The sequence below is a fragment of the Ricinus communis genome, chromosome 6 (genome assembly GCF_019578655.1).
Source record: "Ricinus communis isolate WT05 ecotype wild-type chromosome 6, ASM1957865v1, whole genome shotgun sequence".
Classification (NCBI taxonomy): domain Eukaryota; kingdom Viridiplantae; phylum Streptophyta; class Magnoliopsida; order Malpighiales; family Euphorbiaceae; genus Ricinus; species Ricinus communis.
In genome coordinates, this window is record NC_063261.1 from 20,219,628 (window position 1) to 20,245,847 (window position 26,220).

General features: G+C 33.9%; 4 protein-coding genes across 5 annotated transcripts; 3 read left to right on the plus strand and 1 right to left on the minus strand.

The window, feature by feature from the left end:
* Positions 1-109: 109 nt before the first annotated feature.
* Positions 110-1,872, minus strand: LOC8288147 (scopoletin glucosyltransferase). The gene has a single exon (XM_048375403.1). It carries the CDS (start codon positions 1,665-1,667, stop codon positions 210-212), a length of 1,458 nt encoding a protein of 485 aa, XP_048231360.1. The 5' UTR covers positions 1,668-1,872; the 3' UTR covers positions 110-209.
* Positions 1,873-7,496: 5,624 nt separating this feature from the next.
* LOC8288148 (uncharacterized protein At4g06744) lies at positions 7,497-9,304 on the plus strand. Its single transcript, XM_048376088.1, has one exon. It carries the CDS (start codon positions 7,559-7,561, stop codon positions 9,089-9,091), a length of 1,533 nt encoding a protein of 510 aa, XP_048232045.1. The 5' UTR covers positions 7,497-7,558; the 3' UTR covers positions 9,092-9,304.
* Positions 9,305-19,459: 10,155 nt separating this feature from the next.
* LOC8288149 (uncharacterized protein At4g06744) lies at positions 19,460-20,782 on the plus strand. Its single transcript, XM_048375644.1, has 2 exons — positions 19,460-20,251; positions 20,345-20,782. The coding sequence occupies exons 1-2, from the start codon at positions 19,471-19,473 to the stop codon at positions 20,725-20,727; spliced, it is 1,164 nt and encodes a 387-aa protein (XP_048231601.1). The 5' UTR covers positions 19,460-19,470; the 3' UTR covers positions 20,728-20,782.
* Positions 20,783-21,677: 895 nt separating this feature from the next.
* On the plus strand, positions 21,678-25,998 carry LOC8288150 (disease resistance protein RPV1). 2 transcript variants are annotated; one of them, XM_025157269.2, is made up of 6 exons: positions 21,679-22,089; positions 22,300-22,414; positions 22,671-23,772; positions 23,865-24,176; positions 24,323-25,255; positions 25,338-25,998. In XM_025157269.2, exons 1-6 carry the CDS (start codon positions 21,906-21,908, stop codon positions 25,809-25,811), a joined length of 3,120 nt encoding a protein of 1,039 aa, XP_025013037.2. In that variant the 5' UTR covers positions 21,679-21,905; the 3' UTR covers positions 25,812-25,998. The 2 variants fall into 2 exon arrangements, with proteins under 2 accessions (XP_002518711.2, XP_025013037.2); XM_002518665.4 differs by having other exon boundaries at positions 21,678-22,414.
* The last annotated feature ends 222 nt before the right edge of the window (positions 25,999-26,220 follow it).

The window sequence follows — 26,220 nt, forward strand, 5'->3', positions numbered from 1 at the left end:
TGCAGTTTTGTACTCCATATCCATATAATAGAAAGCCAGACCAATTATGTATTCAAGTAATAACATGATTCCTAAGCTCAAAGCAGCTAAATTTATTAAAGATTGTGCATTTAACTTCAGAAACCATCAATGACAAGAAAATGCTGTTTTCTCTGTTATTCTTATTGATTTTACAGTACTTTGATGGGAATTTTCTTTGACAAGGGTAGCTAATTAGCTTTTTTGAGGGAACTTAGTTCTTTTAGAAATGCTTTTATGTCACAATAAGATGATCCTCCTTCTTCAGCAGCTCTTCTTGCCATATCTTTCAGTTTCATTGCTCTGTTTCTTATTTCAACAGCTTCTTCACCAACCATCAACTGTATCACTGCCTTCTCTATATCTTCCTTCCTCACCAAGATTTTCTTCTCAAATAGTGACCATTCTTGAGCACCAACTCCGATTCCAATTTTCAGAACATGTGTTATCAGCTTTTCATTATCAAACTGCTCTGCAGAGAGTGGCCAAGTGACCATTGGCACACCTGCACTCACTCCCTCTAATGTAGAGTTCCATCCACAATGGGTCATAAACCCACCAATTGCTTCATGATCGAGTATAAAAACCTGTGGTGCCCATCCCCTTATGATCAAACCCTTCCCCTCCATTCTCTTCTCAAATCCTTCTGGCAACCATTCTTCCATCTCTTGAGTATTCTGCTCTTTCTTCACAACCCAAATGAAGTTTTGTCCAGAAGCTTCAAGAGCTGCAGCAATCTCAAGTAACTGAATAGTTGAGAACTTGAAGATGCTCCCAAAGCATATATAAAGAACTGACTTGGGTTTTTTGGAGTCTAGCCATCTCAGACATTCATGTCTATTGATGGAGGCTGGATCTCCTCTCTGCACTTTATCTTCAATATCTCTGTTGCAAAGCGAGAGGGGACCAATGTGCCATATCTTCTTTCCCATGAGCTTACTGTATTGTTCTGAGTAAGCTGGTTCTAGTTCACGGAAAGTATTCACTAGGACTCCGAAGCAGTTTAGATCAGACTCTGATATTTCATCCATCAGCTTTTTAAATGCATCATCATTTGTCTCTGTAAGATACATTGGCAATTGTAGTTTCGTCTTCTCTATCTGATCTGGTAAGCCTGGCACTATAAAAGGCTCAAAATCGGACTTCACCGTTTTATAGGGTTGATATCGTCTAAGACAATCAGAGACACATGCTGCGAAACAACTACTTCCATTAAAAAACAACCTTGGAATCTCAAGCTTGCCTGCAACTTCAGTAGCCCATGGAAACATCATGTCTGCCACAAGACAATCTGCCGGTTGACATTCTTCTAGGACATATGCAAGTGGCCGTTGAAGTAGGCTAACCGCCACAAGAAAATTTGGATTCATTTCTGGTTTAGAAATGGAGCTCACGTTCTCACATCCTTCTGGTAGGCCTGCCACGGCGCAAGGGAATTTAAGCATTCGAATGCTGATATCAACACCTAATAATTCTCTATCTCTTTCAATTGTTTTAGAGAAAGTAGCTGCATTGAGAGGAGTGGTAATAACGGTGGCTTTCACTCCATGCCTTGCAAACACTCTAGCCATGTTTACGGTTGGAATCATGTGGCCGTCAGCCATAAATGGGAAGAAAACGATATGAAGCTGACTTCTTCGTGAATCCATGTAGCTTTTGGAAATTTTTGTTCACAAGATAGAAAGTGTAGAAAAGAAAACTGATTAATCTTTTGATTTGAAGGGATAGTGATGCTGAGGTCTTCAAATTTCCAGACATCAGCCGATTTTTACTGTCATATCGTTCCACTTATATAAATCTCTAGTAATAAAATATCACATGTGACACAGCGTATAGCATAATAAGACAAGTCTTTAAAAGAGAAAATAAGTTTTAAATCCAGAAATTGCACAGCATAAAGAGGCTATATAATAATTGGGTTCCCTGCACTCACTCTCTCTAATTTCATTAGCCAATTCTGCGTCTCATGTGCATTGCTAGGAGTAGTAACTATCATTTTATTTACTCCATGCCTTGTAAACAGTATGGCCATATCTATGGTTGGAATCATGTGTCCATGAGCCATATATGGGAAGAGTAAGCTGACTTGGTTGTGAATCCATGTGGCCTTGTAGGGCCGTTAAAGATAATATATATGTGGTTGAAGGGTGGTCTGAAATGTTGATTCTCAAGATGAAGATGCAGAAAACGAAACTAGTTGTGTTTTGATTTGAAGGGTTTGAGGGTTTCAATTCTCCAAGCATATTTCTCACAGATTTTTTCTGTCATCACATTCCAAATCTATATTAAATATATAAACAAAATGTGACATGGGTTTTTAACATATTTTTTGGTCATGTGACCTGGTAACTCAGTGGAGAAGTATACTCGGATGAAGTGTAAAATCCTACATGCATTTGAATAGTATACATGATTAATTAAATAACTATTTTTATACGGGAGCATGTGAAACTTACTAGTATCTTGTATCTAGGATATATTTTAAGCATCACAATTTCTGATTCTAGCCAAAACAGAACAAAGGAATGGGAAAATATGAGCTATATCAGCTCTTTCATTCATATGATTTCATGTATATGCAGAGTGAATAAGAGATTACATTAATCAACAAAAGTAATACCTGCTCCCTCTTACTTTTGTCTCCTAGATTTCTGCTTAGTATTACAAGGAGACACAGGCATTTAAAACTTAAGACTTATATTAACCACTTGCAAAAGCAAAATATCAAAAAGAAAACACCAAAATCGAAACACTGAAGTGACAGCAAATTCTGTCACAGCCTCTTCGCTCCTTCTTGGCAAAATACATCATTTCTTAATTTTAATAAATTTCTCCAGCTCCAACTTGCTTTTAGAGGCTTTGTTATACCCCAGAAGCCAAGCATTTTCCGCTTATTTCTACTGACCTACTGAGCCCATAATGAGTTTCTCAAAACAATTAGATCCCCTGTATGCTTTAAAATAGCAGCCTTAATCCAAGACACCAGGTCCTGATACTTCTAAATGGTATGAAACTCGCACAGAGGATTGTATTATTTGACGTATACAAAAACCTATATAAAGATAACAGTGACAACCAATTATAAGCCTAAAATACAGTTAGTACTACTAGATAGTATAATTCAATTCAAAGCTAATAAGATAAATCTTATCCTTAACAGGTTCTTGATCGTTAAGTCACTCTCAGTTGTTGCAACACTATTTATGTAATAACCGTTCATTTCCTTTGGACATAGCAGTTAGAGAAAAGGATTGATTGGAAATATATCACCAATCAGAGTTAGTTATGGAGCAAGTAAGAATTTCTGAATTCTGATTTACTTTTAGCCTTTAAGTACAACAATTAAAGTCCTGGTAAGATTTAAGATGTTGCTGACAGAAGTCACTTAATTTCCCTATTATTTAATGTTCAACTAGTCTCTTGTTTTTTTAGCTAACTATTGCTTTTTCTTTAGATTATTTCTTTTTACAAGCATGTACAGGAAGTCTCTCAATATTTACGTGGGGGATTTTAATTTTTTTGATGGTAGAAATGTTCGACTCTTGTGCTTGGTTGCCAAGTTCATGCAAGAGTTTGCATCATTGGCCATTATTCTTTAGAGTTGTGGTGGCTACTGCCAGACTGGTAATTACCATTTGACAAGTTGCTTGATGCAGGTATAGTGTCCAAGCCACCCAAACCCTTTATGATTGGGCTCAACCTTAGCTCTATAAATCCTCAGATCCTTAGCATTCAACTGTTGAACCAATTTCGTGAAACGCATAGTTTCAGCATTTCTAGAGCCCAGTCTAAACTAAAGGTATTCCACTCTACCGCAGAAGCTGTGAGTTCCTGATAGAAGGGTTAGGTGAGGCTTTATGAGGCTACAAAACTGTGTCAGACTAAGCAATATGTTTTCTAGCTGCCCCATAGTCATAAATATGGTAGGTTCAATTTAAATGAGTGTAAGACGAGGAAGGGAGGAGATATGAAGTTAAAAAAAAAAAATAATCTGCCTTGTGATATATGTGGAAACAAGTACATTCTTGAAAGAACTGGTAGAAAAGGTTAAAGCATCAATCTAAGTCCTGCAAAAAGATTATATTATAGTATCATAAAGAATGAATTCAAAATCTGTTCTTATGTAAATTAGTAAATTCCTTCCTTTGTTCTGTGAAAACATTCATTACTGTACCGTACTGAAGAAACAATAATTTGGATTATCTCCCTTAATTCCAAGTTCTGGCTTCATCCCTACTTGTGTCCTGTTATTGTGAGCATCACATGGCCAATATGGAAATTGAACAGCAAGAACTTCTTTATGCCTGAGTCTTCTGCTCCTAACATATGCATGAATGACTTGCTTCTGCCTAAATTTAATGGGGGCAAGGGAAATTATGAAACTCACTCGAATCTTTAGATATGTCAAAAAGGATGATATTATTTTGGCTGATTGGTTAAAAACAAAGCCATTGTGAAAAACAACACTCTTTTGATAAAGTTCTTTTTAAAAAAGCAATAGCAAATGGCCTCTTAACCATTTCCTGAAATTGCTTTTCCTGTGAGGACAAATCACATTCACGTCCTTGGAGTTTTAGTAGTACAGTAAACTTAAGGACAACCTTTTTCAGAAATGTCAATTTAACAAAATATAGGACTAAATTGCCATTTTATCGAAAGGCTATCAAGATTAAGGAGGACTACAGGTTATTCACTATTGGTAGATTTTTAGCACGTGGACCTAATTTTCTGACTATTCAGCTAAATAGTTCTAAAGGGTACAATTTATAGCACTTGGGGAACATGATTTTATTCTCAAATTGAGCAGTCAGTGAGATTTAATACAAATTTAGTCAAAATTAATTAAGAAAACTTATTAAATTAATAATCCAAGGTGTTACATTCAAGTTATTGAAATTCTTTAAGTAAAAAAACTCATCAAATAGAATAATTGAGAAAAATTACACTAAACCAGTAAGAAAAAGAAGACTATTGCAAACCCATTTGCAATTCCGTACTAAGGGAGCAATTATTTGATGATATTCACAATCATCTCCTCTTATTGCGCTATCTCTTATATACAAATTTGACTTCTCTTCACAAATTTTGGCCATAAATTTGCAGGACACGATCGTAGGAAGAAACTACAATTGTGACATCCAGTAGATATTTGGCTTAAAGCAACATTTGCACATGGCTACACTTCCACTCCACAATCCCACCAAAATTAAAAATGACTTTTTGTAACTATAATTGCACTGTCCAAGTGGGTTCCCGATGAATATTTTCTTTAGAAAATGAAATTCCATACTTATATTATGTGCATTTTACAAATTGGTAGGACCGAACTTTAATTAAAAAATAAAATTTAAAAATATTAAAATATATAAAAAATAGAAATGAATTAAACTTAATTACAAATAATTTATTATTATGATATAGTACTAATCTTTTAGTGCTAAGCGAATCAAATATTGATCCATTTTAAATAGAAAAAAGTATAAAATTTGAATTTATAGTTTAACTTTTTGAAAAGAGATATGTGATTTTTTTGATAAAATTTTAATACCCTGAAAATTAAAATGTTATCAATTTGCATCCAGATTTATTAACACTGTTAATTAAATAGTTATAGTTCATTCATTTAGTGTTAATTGGTTGCGACTCTACCACCATTCCACTCCTTACTAACTTAGTTGTCATCTAAGACTAGCCTTGTCAAGTTTTATAGAGTTTAAAAAAAAATTAAAGAGAGAAAAAATGTATCATAATTTGATTTTTTTTAATTCCAGTCATTTCCGACGAGTTTTAAATAATCTAACAAGATTAGAGAACTCTATATTTTATTACCTATCTAATAAGACCGATTTTACAGCGATCGGACTTCGCTTGAGATTCAATTTTCAAAACTATTAACGGTATTAATAAATTTAAATATAAATTATTAACAATATAATTTTCGGAATACTGCATAATCTCTTATATCAAAAGGTTGAATTATATAGTCAATTTTTGTACTTTTTCCTTTTAAATATTTGATGTCAAAATATTTTTATGAGTCATGAATATTTGAGTTTAATTAGGTTAGAATCTTGATTGAATAATTACTTATATTTAAAGCACAATAATTACAATTGTTTTAGCATGTTTTTAGTTTATAAATTGCAATTAAAAGTTAAAGAATTATTAAAAATAGTAAAAATCGCAAATGCACAACTATAAATATGTTAAAACTAAAATGAAGTTTGAAAGATTTAATTAAGTTAAATTCGATGTTCATATTTGGTTCGATCTTTTTTTTATTTATTTTAAAAGATAGAAATTTAGTTTGACTCTTAATTAATTTAAAATTGAAATTGCATCAAATCATAGTCAGTCTAGTAGTAGGTGGTACCATATTGCTAACATAAACAAAAAAGTGGTACCAATGAAAATCCAAAAGCGGCCTTATCAATTTTGGATGTGGAATTAGACTGGCAGAAGAGGGTCATAAATTTCCCTGTTTTTTCAATTCTGCAAATACCAAACCTGTCAACCATTTTCGATTAAATAGCGGCTGTGTGATGCTGGTGCTGATTTAAATACAAAAGAATTTAATCATTCAATTTGTGGTTGCCCTGCTGTGGGTCTTGATGAATTTGTCTATTCTGCAGCAACCGACGCCTTACTGAAAGACCTTTGGTCCCCTCATCAACATATATAAGAGTACAATAATTGGTTTGTAATAATATAAAAAAGGTTTTTTCTTCTTGCTGTTTCTTTTGCCTGTGAAACCAAGTTGTATATATTCTTAGGTTTATGTGGGCTCCGAATCTTCAAATGCCTACAATTGTTTATCTTTGTGAGTACCAACCTCCAACCAGACAACCTCTCCTTTGGCAAACTTTTTCATCTCATCCATCTTTTGAATTTTCAAACTTCAATCTTTTATTAATAGGCTCCACTTGTAGGTTTCCAACTACTTATACCCTATTGTCATGATATTTTATATCAATTCATTTACATAATTTCTACATATCATTTTAATTCCATTAGTAATTAGTCGATAAATTAACCTGTTTATCTTTTTCTTTTTTCGAACCGTAAATATTTTTTAAAATATGAAATGTGTCTCAAACCCATGTTTGTGTTAAAATTGAAATATTAATATAAATTTTTTCTTTATGAATCATATAAATTTATATCCAAAAGAGTTTGACAATTAATTTTTTTAAAATTTGAGTATTTATCCGGCTGTTGTCAGAGGTTTTTCTATTAAACATTAAATGTTATCTAAATTTTCTTGTATGAGCAGTGAGTCTTTGCCTACTCATTAGGGCAAATTATATAGTACAAAACAATGAAGTGAAGGAAGTCTTTTTTTTTTTTTTTTATAGATAATTATGTCTTTCTTGACAATGAGAGCACAACAGTGTTGTTACCCCATATGTAATACTTGTGAATATTGATCTTGACTTCCTGCATACTAAAGTCTTCCCCTTTCTCTCTATAAATGTTTCTTTACTTGTCTCGTTACAGTAATAGTCTCTAAAAGATAGAGAGAAATTAAAGTGTCAGATACATGGATAGCATTTCTTGCTATTCTTGGTTTTTTCTTTTCACAATCATTTGCCATTCTTGTTTCATTTTGGATGTTGCTTGTGATAATGTGGTGATTGAATCATCAAAAAGAAGAGAAACATTGGAGATCATCATTGGTGGTGGTGGAGGTGGCTATACTACCCCTCCTGCACCTCCTCCCGAAGATGGAGATTGGTCTCCCCCTTCACCAGTATGTCCTCCACCACTACCACCTCCGCCGCCACCTCCTCCTCCTATATGTCCCACACCTTTACCACCACCGTCACCACCTCCTCCTAAACATCCGCCGCCACCTCCACCGCCATCTCCTCCTCCTCCTCCACCGCCACCTCCACCACCACCTCCACCGCGGCCAACAGGGCTTCCTCCAAATATTAAGAGAGATTACTTCACAATTCAGAAATTCAAGAAGACTATTACTCATGACCCCTTCCATATAACAGATTCATGGAAAGAGGGCGTTTTCAATGTCTGTGCTACTTATAAGGGCTTTGCCTGCGACATAAGGCCTGACATGGGAGTTCTTGCAGTTGCAGCAGCTGACTTTAATGGCTACAACTTTAATGGCCCTAACTTTCAGATTAAGGGTTTTCTTGATAAGTTGGAGGACGTGGCTATCTTCCACGCAAACTCCAATAATTTCACTGGTATTGTGCCGCAAAATATAGATATCATGAATATCAATTTCCTGTACGAGCTTGACCTGAGCAACAACAATTACACCGGCGGATTCCCCATGAATGTTCTTGGAGCAACTAACTTGACTTTCTTAGACATCAGGTTCAACAAATTTTACGGTTCAGTTCCAAAAGAAGTCTTCAATCTTGACCTGGATGTTCTTTTCCTCAACAATAACCAATTTGATCAACAGCTTCCTGAAAATATCGGCAGTACTTCAGCATTATATCTTACTTTCGCTAATAACCGTTTCACAGGCTCTATTCCAAGAAGCATTGGAAGGGCCAAAAATCTTCTTGAGGTACTTTTCTTAAATAACGGGTTTACAGGATGTTTGCCGTATGAGATAGGCTTCCTGACAAAAACTAGAGTCTTTGATGTTAGCTGCAACAAGCTGACAGGTCCAATTCCGCATTCTTTTGGCTGCTTGTCAATGATTGAAATCTTGAACTTAGCCAAGAATCAGTTTTACGGGCCGGTGCCGGAAATAGTGTGCAAGCTTCCGAATCTGCAAAACTTGTCATTGTCAGGAAACTATTTCACTCAGGTTGGACCTGAATGCAGGAAGTTGATTTCATTGAGAAGGCTTGATGTTAGAAACAACTGCATCTTGGGCCTTCCGAATCAGAGACTACCAAAAGCTTGTACAGAATTCTTTTCCAAGCCGAAGCAATGTGCTAATGAGAGGTCAATGAATTACATTCCTTGCAAGAAAAAGGGGTACCCTAGTTCAACGCAGAATCTCTATCAGCAATCAACGGTTGCTGTTGCTCCTGCTGCCGCACCACCTAGATCATACGATGCTCTTTCACCGGATAATAAGCTGCGGTTTTAATTAATCAGTTCTTAAATTGATCCGTCTGATTAAGATTATGTACTTGATGGGTAGTTGTGGCTATGAATGTATACTTATTATAGGCTTATAAATTTCATAATTGTTGATGAATTTGTAAAATTAATGAATAATTTCATGTAAGGTAATTTTGCTTTCCAGCAAAATACAAATTTCATAGCTTCAATTATACCATTTTCTCCTTTCTTTGCTTTCCATCTCATTTCCAATTCTTGGGTATGAATTCATTCTTATGTTGTAATTGCTGTAGAGAAAAATAATTAATATTAGTTTTAACATAAATATGATATATTATCATATAATTATAAGAATTCTAAAAAAAAAAAAAAAAACCTAAACAACAACTTTAGATACAACAGACTCAAAACATATGAGCAGCTTATTACCAATTATATGGGGATTTTTTGGACCAAAGTTCTTAGAAACCCTTTCAGTTTCATTTTCAGTACAATTGTCTTTCTTTGAATTGGTGAAATGACCTCAAAATATTAAGATCAGCAAATGGATGACTAAAGTTGACCCATAGTCTGTTGATATTTGAGGAGCATTTTCTACCATATTGCTAAGTTAACAATGTGGAGGTACTTTCCAAGCCTATATAATAGAGGCCTCACCTTGTTATTAAAGCATCCCAAAATAAGAGAAAAATATTAGAGAGTTAACCAATTATTTTTCTCCTATTATAAAGAGAGAATTTTAATGTTTTCTCCTTTATAAATAGAGAGTTTGTAACTCCTATTATTTTTTCTTATAGTAAAATTCTTCTATCATTGCCCGTGGTTTTTTACCCTAATTTGTTTAGGGATTTTCCATGTATATCTGTGTGTTCTATTGTGTATTTTGTCTTTCTTTATCTTTATTTTCTCAAATAGCTGTGATTTTGCTCTATCAGGTTCATATTTTTCTACAATTGGTATCAGAGCACCTGGTTGGTAAGAAATTCCTTAAAATTCTGTGATTGCAGCTCATCTTTCACAGGAGTTTGAGGTTTTCTTTGGTGCAAAAGAGCTTGTGTGGAGTAGTAAGAATACTTACAATCTAGGGAAGGTTCTGTCTAAGGAGATTGGTATTTAAGAGGTCCGCTTGTGACCCTCCAGTCTTTCCTGGGAACTTATCTAGTGAGTTGTGTTCATTACTGCGGTTCATTCTACAAGCTAAAATGCACCGTTTGTGATAGAAGCAATGGCGGCAAAATTTGAGAACGGGAGTAATTTCTCACTGTGGAAATTAAAGATAAAGGCTGTATTGAGAAAAGACAATTGTCTTGCGACTATCAGTGAACGACCGACAACACTCACAGATGATAATAAGTGGAACGAGATGGATGGGAATGCTATTGCAAACCTTCATCTAGCACTTGCAGATGGGATCTTGTCCGGCGTAGAAGAAAAGCGAAAGGAGATTTGGGACAGAGGCCAAGTCATTACACAACAAAATTTTCCTTAAGAGGAAACTTTACACCTTAAGAATGTCGGAATCTACTTGATGTGAGCATCTTAATGTCTTGAATACTCTATTTTCTCAACTCACATCGTTGGGCTATAAAATAGAGTCACAAGAACGTGCAGAACTTCTACTCCAAAGTCTACCTGATTCGTATGATCAACTCATCATCAGTTTGACAAATAATGTCATACTGAAATTCTAGTCTTTGATGATATAGCAGCCGCTATTCTTGAAGAAGAAAATCGGCGAAGAAACAAGGAAGACAAACAGGCAAGTTCACAACAAGTGGAAGCCTTGATGATGATGAGAGGGAGATTAACAGAACGTGGTCCAAGTGGGAGTCACAATCATGGTAGATCAAAATCAAAGAGTAAGAAGAATTATAAATGCTACAATTGTGATAAGAAAGGTCACCTGAAGAAGGATTGTTGGAGTTTAAAGAATTCCAATCCTCGAGGGAATGTGGCATGCACTTGGATGATGGAAATGTATTATCATGAAGCGGCAATATCAACCGAAAGCGGGGAAGAGATTTCACGATGTATGGCTTCTTGACTCGGGGAGCAACTTATCACATGACCTCTCGAAGAGAGTGGTTCCATCATTATGAACCTATCTTAGGAGGATCTGTGTATAGTTGTGAAGATAATGCCTTAAAGATTATAGGCATTGGAACTATCAGTTGAAGATGCATGTGATGCAGTCGCTATTCAAGGAGTGCGACATGTGGAAGGTCCGAAGAAGAATTTGTTATCTCCGGGACGTTTGGATGATCTTAATTGCATTATCAAAGTTCGGAAAGGAATCATGAAGATTAGCCAGGAGAGCTTGTAATTATGAAAGGAGAAAAAATTACGCTAATTTGTATATGTTTTGGGAGGACTGTGCATGAAGCAGAAGCATCTGTTGCTTCAAGTAGTTCAAGCGAGAGATCTGCAATGGTGTGGCATCAGAAGCTTGGACATATGTCTGAACAAGGCATGAAGATTCTTGCTGAGAAAAATCTACTTCCTGGTCTCACAAAGGTGTCATTACCCTTTTGTGAGCATTGCATAACAAGCAAGCAGCATCGACTACAGTTCAATACATCCAATTCTAGAAGCAAGGATGTTCTAGAATTAGTTCACTCTGATGTATGGCAAGCACCGGTTTCATCACTAGGAGGAGCTAAGTACTTTGTGTCCTTCATCGATGATTACTCAAGGAGATGTTGGGTGTATCCAATCAAGAGCAAGGGAGATGTATTTGTAATTTTCAAAACTTACAAAGCGCGGGTTGAACTTGATTCAGGCAAGAAGATCAAGTGTTTAAGGACAGATAATGGAGGAGAATACACAGGTCATGAATTTAATAGCTTTTGCAAGCAAGAAGGCATCAAGAGACAGTTCACTACGGCATACACTCCTCAACAAAATGGAGTGGCAGAGCGGATGAACAGAACTCTGTTAGAAAGAACTAGAGCATTGTTGGGAGCTGCAGGCCTAAATAAGGCATTCTGGGCTGAGGCAGTTATAACAATTAAAGTAAAAAAAATAAAGATAAATTTTCATATATCTAAAAATTAATAAAACATCAACCAAAACAATTTAACGCAAAAAATAAGAGTTTAAACCAAAATAATTTATTTTACATAAAATTTAAATAAAACTAAACTTTTTACAAAGAGCAAAATCCTATAAATCTTAATAAAAATTTAAAATGACAATCTTTTTTTTTTACATAAAAAAAAGAGTTGAAATGACCTGTTATGTGATTAACCGGTCTCCATCTACAACAATTGATCAAAAGACACCGATGGAGATGTGGACTGGGAAGCCAGTTGATTATTCAAACCTCCATATATTTGGAAGTCCTGTGTATGTGATGTATAATATCCAAGAAACTACAAAGTCGGATCCAAAATCCGGGGAAGTGTTTGTTCTTGGGATATCTTCGATGGTGTGAAGGGTATCGCTGTGGGATCCCAACGCCCACAAGGTTATAATCAGTAGGGATGTAATCTTCCTAGAAGATAAATTGAAGGGAGAAGATGATAGCACTTCAAAAGAAAATTCGGAGACTACAACTATACAGGGTGGAAAGAAAGTCTACGAAGAAGATTCTTCCCAAGTAGCACCAGAGCATGAAGAGGAAGAACCGGTCGAGTTTGAAGAGTCGGTACCAAGTTGAAGAGTCGAACTTGGAAAGGAAAAACGTATAAAATTTACACCAACTGGCATAAAGATTATGATATAGGCAGAATGTCGACATCATCTTCTAATCGAGAAAGGAGAGCCATCAACTCTCCAAGAAGCAATGAGCGATTCGGATGCATCTCGTTGGATGGCGGCAATGCAAGAAGAGATGGAAGCTCTACATAAGAACAAGACTTGGGAGCTTGTGCCACTACTACAAGGGAAGAAAGGCCATTGGCAACAAATGGGTCTTTAAGATCAAAAGAAATAGTGATGATCAAGTGGAGCGGTTTCGTGCAAGAATGGTGGTGAAAGGATATGCTCAGAAGGAGGGGATTGACTTCAACGAAATATTTTCCCCTGTGGTTCGATTAACAATCGCCCGAGTAGTCTTGGCGATGTGTGCTACATTTGACTTACATCTAGAGCAGCTAGATGTGAAAACAGCTTTTCTCCATGGAGATCTTAAGGAAGAAATTTATATGCTCCATCCAGAAGGTTTTGAAGAAAAAGGAAAGCGGAACTTGGTTTGTAGGTTGAACAAATCTCTATACGGTTTAAAGCAGGCGCCGAGGTGTTGGTATAAGAGATTTGATTCCTTCATCATGAGCCTTGGATACAACAGACTTAATGCAGACCCTTGTGCATATTTCAAGAGGTTTGGTAAAAGTGATTTTGTTATCTTACTGTTGTATGTAGATGACATGTTGGTAGCAGGCCCCAACAAAGATCATATTGAAGAACTAAAGGCCATGATTGGCTAGGGAATTTGAAATGAAGGACTTGGGACCGCAAACAAGATTCTAGGGATGCAAATTCACCGGAGCGAAACAATAGGAAGATTTGGCTTTCTCGGAAAATTATTTGAAGAAGGTCTTGCGACGCTTCAATATGCAAGATTGTAAGTCAATTTCTACCCCACTTCCTGTTAGTTTCAAATTATCCTCCGGTATGAGTCCTAGCGTTGAAGAAGGAAGGATGGAAATGTCTCGAAAATCGTATGCATCGATGGTGGGGAGTTTAATGTTCGCGATGATTTGTACACGACCGGACATTGCACATGCGATTGGGAGTAGTAAGTCGGTACATGGCGAATCCTCGGTAGAGCATTGGAATCTTTGTAAAGAGGATTCTAAGATATGTTAAGGGAACCTCAGATGTTGCATTATGTTATGGAGGATCAGACTTTATTATCAGAGGATATGTTGACTCAGATTATGCAGGTGATCTTGATAAAAGTAAATCTACTACAGGGTATGTGTTCACACTTACTGGCGGAGCTGTGAGCTGGGTATCAAAACTGCAGTCAGTTGTGGCGACATCAACAACAGAAGCAGAATATGTAGCAGCTACACAAGCTAGTAAGGAAGCAGTATGGTTGAAAATGATGATGGAGGAACTCGGGCACGAACAAGAGCATATTCCTCTGACGGTCAGTGCCTTGCATCTCGCGAAGGAATCCGACTTTTCATTCAAAGTCAAAGCACATACGAGTCCAGTATCACTTCGTTCGTGAAAAAGTAGAAGAGGGCACTGTGGATATGCAGAAAATTCATACTAAAGACAACCTAGCAGATTTTTTGACGAAGGCAGTTAACACTGACAAATTTATTTGGTGTCAATCCTCTAGTGGCCTGATAAAAGTATAAGCAGCATGGAAAGGCAAGGAAGAAAGAACGGTGTGAAGATCTGATTGATCCTCAATCAAATCTTCAAGTGGGAGATTGTTGATATTTGAGGAGCATTTTCTCCCACATTGCTAAGTTAACAATGTGGAGGTACTTTCCAAGCCTATATAATAGAGGCCTCACCTTGTTATTAAAGCATCCCAAAATAAGAGAAAAATATTAGAGAGTTAACCAATTATTTTTCTCCTATTATAAAGAGAGAATTTTAATATTTTCTCCTTTATAAATAGAGAGTTTGTAACTCCTATTATTTTTTCTTATAGTAAAATTCTTCTATCATTGTCCGTGGTTTTTTACCCTATTTTGTTTAGAGGTTTTCCACGTATATCTGTGTGTTCTATTATGTATTTTGTCTTTTTTTATCTTTATTTTCTCAAATAGCTGTGATTTTGCTCTATCAGGTTCATATTTTTCTACATAGTCTACTCCCATCTATATGAAGATTAAACACCCAGAAAACTAAGAAACTTGTCAAATGTAAGTAGAAGAGAAAGACAATTGCCCTTTGCTTTAAGGTGGGTCCTAATTGATAAAAATAAAGATAACTGTACTCAGGACACATCTATATCAAGATTAAACACCCAGAAAACTAAGAAACTTGTCAAATGTAAAGATAAGGTAAATCAAATTTTATGTCATACACATCCTGTGTCCAACCCAACCCCCAATACACACTGCCTAGATAGATATTGACATGCAACATCCAGCTGGATGCAGCCTGCCTTTTTAACTCACGTTACATTAACTTGTTGACATTGACAATTATCTTTCTTACTTAATTTTTATCTGAGTTAAGAAATCATGTAACTAGAATTGGGTTTCTTAATTATGGGGATTAAAATAATTTTTCTGACTTCCAATCCGCCCTTCATTAAAATTGATAAAAGTTAATATTAGGTGAGAATAATTGGATGATTGCATGATATTGCACTGCTCATAATTCATTCAGTTATAATAGGGTAAATGCATATTTAGAAATCTAAATTTTGATTATTTGGTCATTTAAACTTTTAGTTTAATGTAATAAAATAGACACTAAAGCTTATATTTTTATGATATTTAAATATTATTTTGATATGTGATTTCATTCAACACGGTTATATGTATTGCATATAAATATTTAAATATTACTAAAAAATAAAATTTAAATAATTATTAGATTAAATAAAAAATTACATAGGTTTAAGGGATTTAGATTAAGTCAATGATTAAATAATTAAAATTTAAATGTCTCAATATTCATTATGCCATAAATAAATAAATGATCAATTTTGTGAGCTCTTTTTTCTTTCTTTTTGCATTAATTAAAGGATTCTTATCTAAAGAAGGGAAGAAGATAGAGATAGTTTTAGAGTCTTTGTTATAGATCAAGTGCTGTATTAAATTTTTGAAAATATAACATTTCATTAAATCTAAATGTTATAAATTGCTCATAAAAATTATAAAACGAGTCATTATATTTACAATTTACCGCAATAATTTAATGGATTAATTTTAAAATTCAATTAAAACTATATAAGAAAGGTACCAATTACAGCAGGAAATGAAGAAAATAATCCAAATATTTGAAACGGGTTATTTCTTTTATTTTATTTTTATAGTTTTCTTTTCTTTTAAATCAATTTTCTCATTCCTATTAATCAACATCTTTTATGTGCATAACCAAGTCTTGTGTTTAAATTAGAGCCAATGACAATTAAAAATAAAATTGCATAATGATGTGAAATTTATAACTAATATAAAAATATAAAATAAATACCGTGACATAAAATATTTTAGCAATGTTAAATTTATGATATGTTAGTTTGCTGGTATAAAAAAATGTTAATTTAACTTTAATTAACAGTTGCGTCTCTTTAAATTTTTATGGAAATTAAGAAATATTGTGATATTATCTTATTCTATTTTTATTTTAAATATTTAAATTTTTTGATAATATTTTTATCAATAACTATCAATTATGATAATTTATAATATGTATAAAAGTTATATAAGTAATTAAAAAAGTTAAAAAAATGTTTCGAATAAATTTTACAATATTAGGTTAAATAAAAGCAAATCTTATATGAGTTTGGTAATAATAATTGATTTAAGATTTTTAATTAAAAATATCCTTTAATTTATTTTATTAGACAATAAGAGTAAATTATGTTAGAGTAAAATAATTATATTTCTAACTGAATAAAAAATTATTTTTATAAAATTTGATATTCAATATGAAGTTCAAGGACCAAATTAAGTGTTTATGTTGGTTAACTCTTTTAATTGGGTTGGATTGGAATTGTTGGATAAATTAGCCATAAAATTAAAATGTAATCTAATTGTGCATTAACGCCAAATTCAGGGAGAAAATTGGCACTTTTACAGTATCTGAATCAATAACATGAAATGAGACGGAAAAAGCCAAGTTTGCTGGATTTTTTGAACTTGCGAGTGAAGATCATTGTTCTACCCATATTTTAATGAGTTTTATATATAAAATTTTGTCCCAATCCTCATCTCGATTTTCTATCAATTAATTAAATATTTATATTTTAAAATATAAATATATAAATTTAAAATATAAAAAAAATACACACACTTAAAAAATAAATAAAAAATGTTCAATTTAGCTCCTAAACTTATAGCAGAAGGCTCGATAAACTCTTTTGACCTTTCTTTACCAGTTTAGTAAATAACTTACTATTTTTAGTTCAATTAACTGTAAATTAATAAATTAAAACCTCTTTTATTTTATTTTGTTATATAATTAGTTTTAAAATCTCCAGAGACTCGATCCTTACCTATTTGCTTTCAAAAAACAAATTATTAGAAACTTAATGCTTGCCTTTCTGCAAGTTTATTATTTCCATATTTTTTTTGTCTATTATTTAGTAGATTATTATCTGGATAGATCCCATCAATACTTAAAGTGGTGAGCTTTTATGCAACACCATTTACGCCACCATAAAACTTTAGCTTCTTCACATCAAGATCTTCGATAATAGATTCTAACTCATAAGCACAAATTTTTAAACCACAGCCTCTACTTCTTCAGGTACGGTATAATCATATGGGGATATACATGCAAACATGACATTACGGGCGGTTCGGCTTTCAGCAGAAAAAGCTCACCTTGAACGTAATTCTCAACTTTTTTTGAAATTTTCAATATATAATAAAATAAATTTCTATTTTAAAACTAAAAAATTATTTAGTTTTGAGATATAATAGATTGGTCGTACTACACAAGCCCATTCTGATGTTAAATAGTCATTTTTTTCGATTTGAATGGAGTTATGAATAAAAAATTAAATAATATCAAACCAATGTTTGTTTGAATTTAGGGTTTAGGAGTGGGTTTGCTTTCTTTCTTTATATATATATATATATATATATATATATATATGTGTATGTATATAGCTTTTTTTTGCCAGCATTTTATTTTACACATGATAAAATAATATAGTTGATGAAGGTAAAACTAAAAAAAAAGAAAAGAAAATAAAATAAAATAAGCACTTTTTGATCTTGATGATTGAAGAGAGAACATATTTTTTAGTTCAATTATTAAGAAAAGGCATTCACTCTCCTTAGCAAGGCTGTGACTTCCACGCACTGCCTATTGGGTTAAAGTAAACCAAAAATAATAAGTTTTGTGCTAAATTGGCCTAAAAAGGTTAAAAGGACTAATTTGGCATTCAGTAATAAGTTTAAGGGCTAAATTGAATCTTATTCCTAAAAAATACTAATAAATTTAAAGTTAAAATATTCATCAAACTAAATTAAAAATGTGAGCATTCCTATTACAATAAACTGATTTTAAAACCTTTACATTATAAAATATGAAAAATTTAGCATACACAAAGTATTAGAGTAGTCATATAAATATAAATCCTACAATTTTATATAAATATGGAAAGTCTGATTAAATTTTAGAAAGTTATTTGTATATAGACATGAGATTATAATATATCATTCATATTAAGGGCAATAAAATAATTCACCAATGAATCTCTACAAGGCAAGGAATTATTATATTAATTTGATCTATTATGTCGTTAAAAAAGATTTATATAATAAAATTATAATATTTTTTTTTCTATATCATCTTTATTTCTAATAATAACTGTTCTATTAATTTTAGAGATAAAACTGATATATCTAAATTTAATTAAATATTTATCACTTTATTAAATGGATCTTTTGATAAGTTGGTAAATTAGAAAAAGTACACTCTCTGTCTCCGCTAACATGGACCCACCCCATTACCATGAGGTGAGAAATCAAGGAATCCCTGCCCCATTTGGGACATATCCCCGCAGGAACTGGGGATTCCTCAATCCATTACAAAGCCTACTCATGGTTGTAATTAGGCCTCCATAAATAAAAATAGTAACCATGAATTTCCGTCATGGATAGTTTAGCATCCAAAGCTCCCACTAGTTATTGGCGCACTAATAGTAATTGCCTTTTAAATGCTGATCATTACTTCTTTTCAATTGGAAATTGTGAACACTCTTTTTTATCTATGGACCGAAATTACATATTGGAGTGCCTAGTGCTCCTTTTAGCAACCATTTGTGGATATTAACCAAAATCCAAAAGAAACCCATTATACCACCTTCATTTTTCTGTACATCTTAGTGTTTGTATGATATTAATATCCTCAATTCGAGCACCAATGGTTTCATTTCATTTTCTCTGTGAAGTATTTGGTCAGGAAATAAAAGAGAACAGAATGAATATTCTCAAGATATCGACATTTCACTCTTCTTTAGTGATTTCCCATGTATACAAAAAAAGAAATCTACTTAATTTGAGTGATTCTGCAACTTCAACCCATCATCAAATTATAGTCACTATAAACTCAAGTGATCATGATCAGCAACCAAAAGATATGAGAATCATAACTTAATTGTTTCCAATCCACTGAAGTGACCAATTGGAAAACACATAGAACATACTTTTTAATCTTGAAAATGAAGCTATTACCTACCACACTATAACTACTCTATGTATATATATATAAACATTTCTAAATCCCTTAATCCTCACCTTCCTCTTCTTCAAAATGGGAATAATTTCTTTATACACCAAAACTTTATTAGTCGACATTTCAATTCTTTTTCTGACATGTTTCCTTTGTGTAATTAGCCAAAATTGTGGATGCCCTTCACCACAAGCATCGCCCCCATTACCAATACCACAGGCTTCAACTTTCTTAGACCAAAGACTTGCCACGGTATACCCTATCATCCAATCTTTCAAGGCCATAGTCACTTCAGATCCTCTTAACATCACCCAATCTTGGGTTGGTTCTGATATATGCAACTACAGAGGCTTCTACTGTGATAACCCACCTGATAATCTCTCTGCTATCGCCCTTGCCGCCATTGATTTCAATGGGTTCCAGCTTGCTGCCCCAAGTCTTGATGGCTTCATTGATCAACTTCCTGACCTTGCTATCTTCCATGCAAATTCCAACAACTTCTCTGGTACTATATCTCCAAAAATTGCTAATCTTCGGTATCTTTATGAATTAGACTTGAGCAACAATAATTTCTCTGGTAACTTTCCCACAGCGGTTCTTAGCATTACTGGCCTCTTTTTTTTAGATATCCGATTCAATTTCTTTACTGGGTCGGTACCTCCTCAGGTTTTTGCACTAAGACTTGACGTGCTCTTTCTTAACAACAATAATTTCATGCAAAAGTTACCTGAAAACCTTGGTACGACACCAGTTCCTTATCTCACCTTAGCTAACAACAAGTTCACAGGACAAATTCCACGAAGCATCTTCAATGCATCCTCAACACTAAAAGAAGTTTTGCTCTTGAACAATCTCTTGACAGGTTGCATTCCTTACGAAATAGGTTTTTTGAAAGAACTAGCACTATTTGATGCTAGTAACAACTTACTAACAGGTCCTTTACCTTGCTCATTAGGATGTTTAGCCAAGATTGAACAGCTCAACCTCGCGGGGAACTTTTTGTACGGTCAGGTGCCGGAGGTAGTATGTGCATTAGGAAATTTGGCAAATTTATCACTTTCGAACAATTATTTTACTAAGATAGGGCCATTGTGTTGGAAGCTAGTGAAGACTGGAGTTCTTGATATTAGAAACAATTGTATTCATGGTCTTCCTGATCAGAGATCATGGCATGAGTGTTTTTTTTTCTTCTTGCACCCTAAGTATTGCCCTTATCCTTCATTCTTCCACTTCATTCCTTGCAAGATTCATACACCGCCACCACCACCTATTCAACCTCGAGTTGGACCAAAGAGGAATTTGATTAGTTATAAAGCTCTTTCGAAGCATAGATTCTGATGCACTATGTATTGGGTTCATGAATACTTTCAAGATAAAGTTAATTATTTCTCTATTTTTTTTCTCATGCATTTATTTGGATATGCTTCGTGCAAATCTTATAGATAAAATTGAATTTCTCTAATAGAAAGATGTTACTGTTACTTATCAAATACGAATTTAATGATTTCTTAAATTAGTTATGTGAATTAATTATAGCTGATAATTTTGTTCTAACTTATTTTATCAATTTATTTTTCCTTCCTAGTTTATCTAATTAAGGTAATAAATTTAAAGTTAATAAATAAATAACAGAACCCTCAAAACTCTTAACTAAAAGTGTATTACTATGCAGTTTCGGCAGGTAGTTTTGGTGTTAAATAAAAAAACAAATATTGCTTAAATAGTTTAATTTCGAATTTAATATGAATTTTAGTTTGAGCTTTTATACTAATTGAATTTGAGTTTAACTCAATTTTTCAATGCCAAATTAATTAGAAGTCAAACTCAAATTAAGCTCAAATTTCTTAAAATAAAATCAAATTGAAACTCAAAATTGTGCTGAATATTTAAAAACTCTGCTAAGTGTGTTAGAACAACAATGATTTTCCCATTTCATATATGGATTAATTAATTTGTATTTTAAACCTTGAAAGAATTTCTTTTGAGTGGGTTAAGATCTCTATAAATATAACTTTTATCTTTTAATTCATTAAAATTTAATGAACGGTGGGTACATTAAAATATCAAAAATTTAATGAGTTTTGAGCTATGTAATAAGAATAATAATTTCTGCATTCAAAATAAAATAAAATAAAACTTAAAACTCAAATTTAGATCTCTCTAATCTATGAAAATACCAATTAAGTCTTTTCTTGAGGAACCAGATTGCCCTTTTTGAAAATGTTTTGATTCGTTGCATTACTTTCTTCTTTCGGTGCAATTGCGGCTTGACTTGGGTAAGTCTTTGAAGCAGGAGGGTTTTCTTTTTTCTTCTTTTCTAACTGCTTATTCCTATTAAAGTAAGCAATGCACAAGGCACCACCAACCAAATTTCCCTGCAATTACTCTGCTCAAACTTAAAAAAAAATAAAGACTTTGCTCCCTGTCTCGTGGCTTAAAAACTCAACCCAGTACCTTTCTCACCATCATTAAGTTACTGAACTCACATCCATTACCCCAAAACTTGAAGAACATTCATGGAGATTTCTTCTTCTTCTTCTTCTATTGCCTCCTGCTCTTATCCCACCACCTGTAAAAGAAAATACGATGTTTTCCTTAACTTCAGAGGTGAAGACACTCGCATCAATTTTACAAGCCACCTCCATGATGCATTACTCAAAAACAATATTCTAACCTTCATTGACAATGAACTTGTGAGAGGTGAAGCACTTTCTCCATCACTTCTAAAAGCGATTGAAGAGTCCAAAATCTCAGTAGTTATCCTCTCAGAAAATTATCCCTATTCCAAATGGTGCTTAGAGGAACTTGTAAAGATCCTTGAATGCATGAAAATTAATGGGCAGATGGTTATACCCGTGTTTTACAAGGTTGATCCATCCCATGTTCGTAATCAAACTGGTAGTTTTGCAGATGCATTTGCGAGACATGAAGAATCTTTGTTGGTGACCGAAGACAAAGTGAAGAGCTGGAGAGCTGCCTTGAAGGATGTTGCTAATATTTCTGGCTGGGATTCACGAGTCACCAGGTAAAATTAATTCCTTGCAATTTTAGTTGAAAAATAAAGCTGTGTTTATAATTTACTTAAAGTTATCAATTTTTCAGCGTAGATTTAAATTGTCGATAATTTATAGTTCTAAGAACCAAATACAGATAGTTATGTATATTAAGTTTTTCCGAATATGGTTCATCTCAATTTACAAATATATTCCACAGAAAACAAAATTCTATTATGTTGCGTTTTATTTCTGAACTAATTGATCTCTGTTCTTCATATTTATCAGTCCAGAGTCTGAACTTATCAAGAAAATAATAAGAGATATTTGGGAAAATTTGAATTTAATGTCCTCAAGTTACAGTCCCAGAGGTTTTGTTGGCATTCAGACGCGGATCAAACAAATTGAATGTCTATTGTGCTTGAAATTATCAGATGTTAGAATTGTTGGAATATGGGGAATGGGTGGCATTGGTAAGACCACTCTTGCTAGAGCTATATATGATAAAATCTCTCATCAATTTGAAAGTAGTTGCTTTCTTTCAAATATTAGAGAGCAATTGGAAAGATGTACACTACCTCAATTACGAGACGAACTTTTTTCATCGTTGTTAGAGAAAGAAATTCTAACTCCAAGTACTCTTAATTTACGGTTGTCTTTTATAAAGGATCGGCTATGTCGTAAGAAAGTTCTTGTTGTTATCGATGATGCGGATAGTTTAACACAATTGCAGGAGCTATTATTAGAGAGTGAGCCTGATTATTTTGGTTCTGGAAGTCGAATTATCATAACAAGTAGGGATAAGCAAGTTCTCAGGAATATTGCCAGAGATAAAATTTATACAATGCAGAAATTGAAGAATCATGAAGCTCTTCAGCTTTTTAGCTTGAATGCCTTTAAGCAAGACTATCCCACAAGTGCTCGTTGTATATTGCAATCAGAAAGGGTGATAAAATATGCAAAAGGCAATCCATTGGCTATTAGAGTTTTGGGTTCTGCATTATTTAACAGGAGTGAAGAAGATTGGGAAAGTGCATTGGAAAGATTAGGAAAAGTCCCCAACAAAGAAATCGATAATGTTCTGAGAACAAGTTATGATGGACTAGATTCTGATGAGCAAAATATATTTCTTGATATTGTTTGTTTCTTCAGAGGAGAACATCGAGGTCTCGTAACCAAAATATTGGATGGCTGTTATCCTTCCGCGCATATTGTTATAACCACTTTAATTGATAGGTCTCTCATTACTGTTTCTTATGGCTATTTGAAGTTGCATGATCTGTTACAAGAGATGGGCCGAAATATTGTTCTCAATGAATCAAAGATACCTGAAAGTCGTAGCAGGTTGTGGATTCCTGAAGATGTCTGCTATGTGTTGAAGGAAAACAAGGTAAAAGCATGGAACTTTACATGACGTCTGCTATTTATATGATATGTTTGTGTTCTTTGTTATGAAATTAAACTTGTATCGTTGACTATTAGGGAACTGAAGTAATTGAAGGCATATCACTGGACATATCAAAGGCAAGATCAGAGCTTCGCTTAAGAAGCAACACTTTTGCAAGGATGTCTCGTCTTAGATTTCTCAACTTGTACCGGTCACCACATGATAGAGACAAGAAAGATAAGCTGCAACTTTCGCTTGATGGCCTTCAAACTCTTCCCACTGAATTGAGGCATCTTCACTGGAGTGAATTCCCTCTGAAATCTTTACCATCGAGTTTCACTCCAGAAAATCTGGTAGTGCTTAGTCTACCTGATAGCAAACTTAAAAAGCTCTGGACAGGAATACAGGTATTGATGCTAGTACTTTAATAGTTTGCATATCTTTCTCTTCTATGTACTTAATTGCTCTCTTTCTTTTCTTTACCTGTACCATGCATGAAGTTGAAGATAGATTCTTTTCATTATGCTTTTTGATTATCTATTTCTCGTGACAGAATCTTGTGAAGTTAAAAGAGATAGACCTTTCGGGATCCGAATATTTGTATAGAATTCCAGATCTTTCAAAGGCCACAAATATTGAGAAAATCGATCTCTGGGGCTGTGAAAGTTTGGAGGAGGTTCACTCCTCCATTCAATATCTTAACAAACTGGAATTTCTCGATATCGGAGAGTGTTATAACCTGAGGAGACTTCCTGGAAGAATTGATTCGGAGGTTCTGAAAGTTTTTAAAGTAAATGATTGCCCAAGAATAAAAAGATGTCCACAGTTTCAAGGAAATCTGGAAGAATTAGAATTAGATTGTACTGCAATAACTGATGTGGCAACAACAATCTCATCAATTCTAATTTCTTCAACACTTGTTCAATTAGCTGTTTATAATTGCGGGAAACTCTCAAGCCTACCAAGCAGCTTTTATAAATTGAAATCACTCGAGTCACTTGATTTAGACAACTGGTCAGAACTTGAGAGCTTCCCAGAAATCTTGGAGCCTATGATTAATCTAGAGTTCATTACTTTGAGGAACTGCAGAAGGCTAAAGAGGCTTCCCAATAGCATCTGTAATTTGAAATCTTTGGCATATCTTGATGTAGAGGGAGCTGCTATTAAAGAGATACCATCTTCCATTGAACATCTAATTCTGCTTACAACTTTGAAACTCAATGACTGCAAAGATCTTGAGAGCCTTCCATGCTCTATCCATAGACTTCCTCAATTGCAAACATTGGAGTTATACTCATGCAAGAGTCTCCGTTCCTTACCAGAGTTTCCACTATCTTTGTTAAGACTACTTGCAATGAATTGTGAATCACTGGAGACCATATCAATCAGCTTCAACAAACATTGCAATCTCAGAATCCTGACATTTGCGAATTGCCTGCGATTGGATCCGAAGGCACTCGGGACAGTGGCTCGTGCAGCAAGCTCTGTAAGACAGGCTTAAACTCTGTATCATTCATTTACTCTCTTTCATCTCTCTAGCTCTTATTGTCTGAACATTTGTGTTACAGCATACAGACTTTTTTTTGCTTTATCCGGGGAGTGAAATTCCAGGATGGTTCAGTCATCAAAGTATGGGATCCTCAGTTACCTTACAGTTTCCTGTCAATTTGAAACAATTTAAAGCCATTGCTTTCTGCGTTGTCTTTAAATTTAAGATACCACCAAAGAAGTCAGGTGACTATTATTTCATCGCCCGGTGTGTAGAAGACTGTGACAAAGCTGTATTCCAGCCAGCAAGGTTGGGTTCTTATACTTTCAGTTTCGTCGAGACAACCCATGTGTTAATCTGGCACGAGAGCCCCGGATACCTCAATGATTATTCCGGCACTATCTCTTCATTTGATTTCTATCCCTGTAAGGACCAAAGGAACGGAGAATTTGCAAAGTACCAAGTGGGTTACTATCCCTGGAGCGACGAAAGGTACGGCGAAATTACAAAGGACTGCAGAGTGAACAGATGTGGCGTAAGTCTGATACAATAATGCCAGCACTTTGAACAAGCGCTGGTCTTCGTATGAAATCCGAAAGCAAGAGCCAAGAGGGACACGCTTTTGTGTCAAAATTGTGGTTACTGAAAAATCATTTCCCCATAAGTTCAACGGATTTACTTAAAATTAATATTATAATGTAATTAATATATAAATTAATAAAATTTTATCATCTTATAGATATCTTTTCAATTATATTTTTATTGAATTGTTATTATAATTGATCAAATTAGTAATAGTTAAATTTTATGAACACAAATATATTTTAAATAAAAAATTAAATTTTAATTTTATAAAATAAATATATTTATAACCAAAGTAAATGCAATCCGACTGGCATACAATTTGGCTTTAAAGTAATTCATAATCATAACAAATACAATATATTTAAGAGCACCCTAAT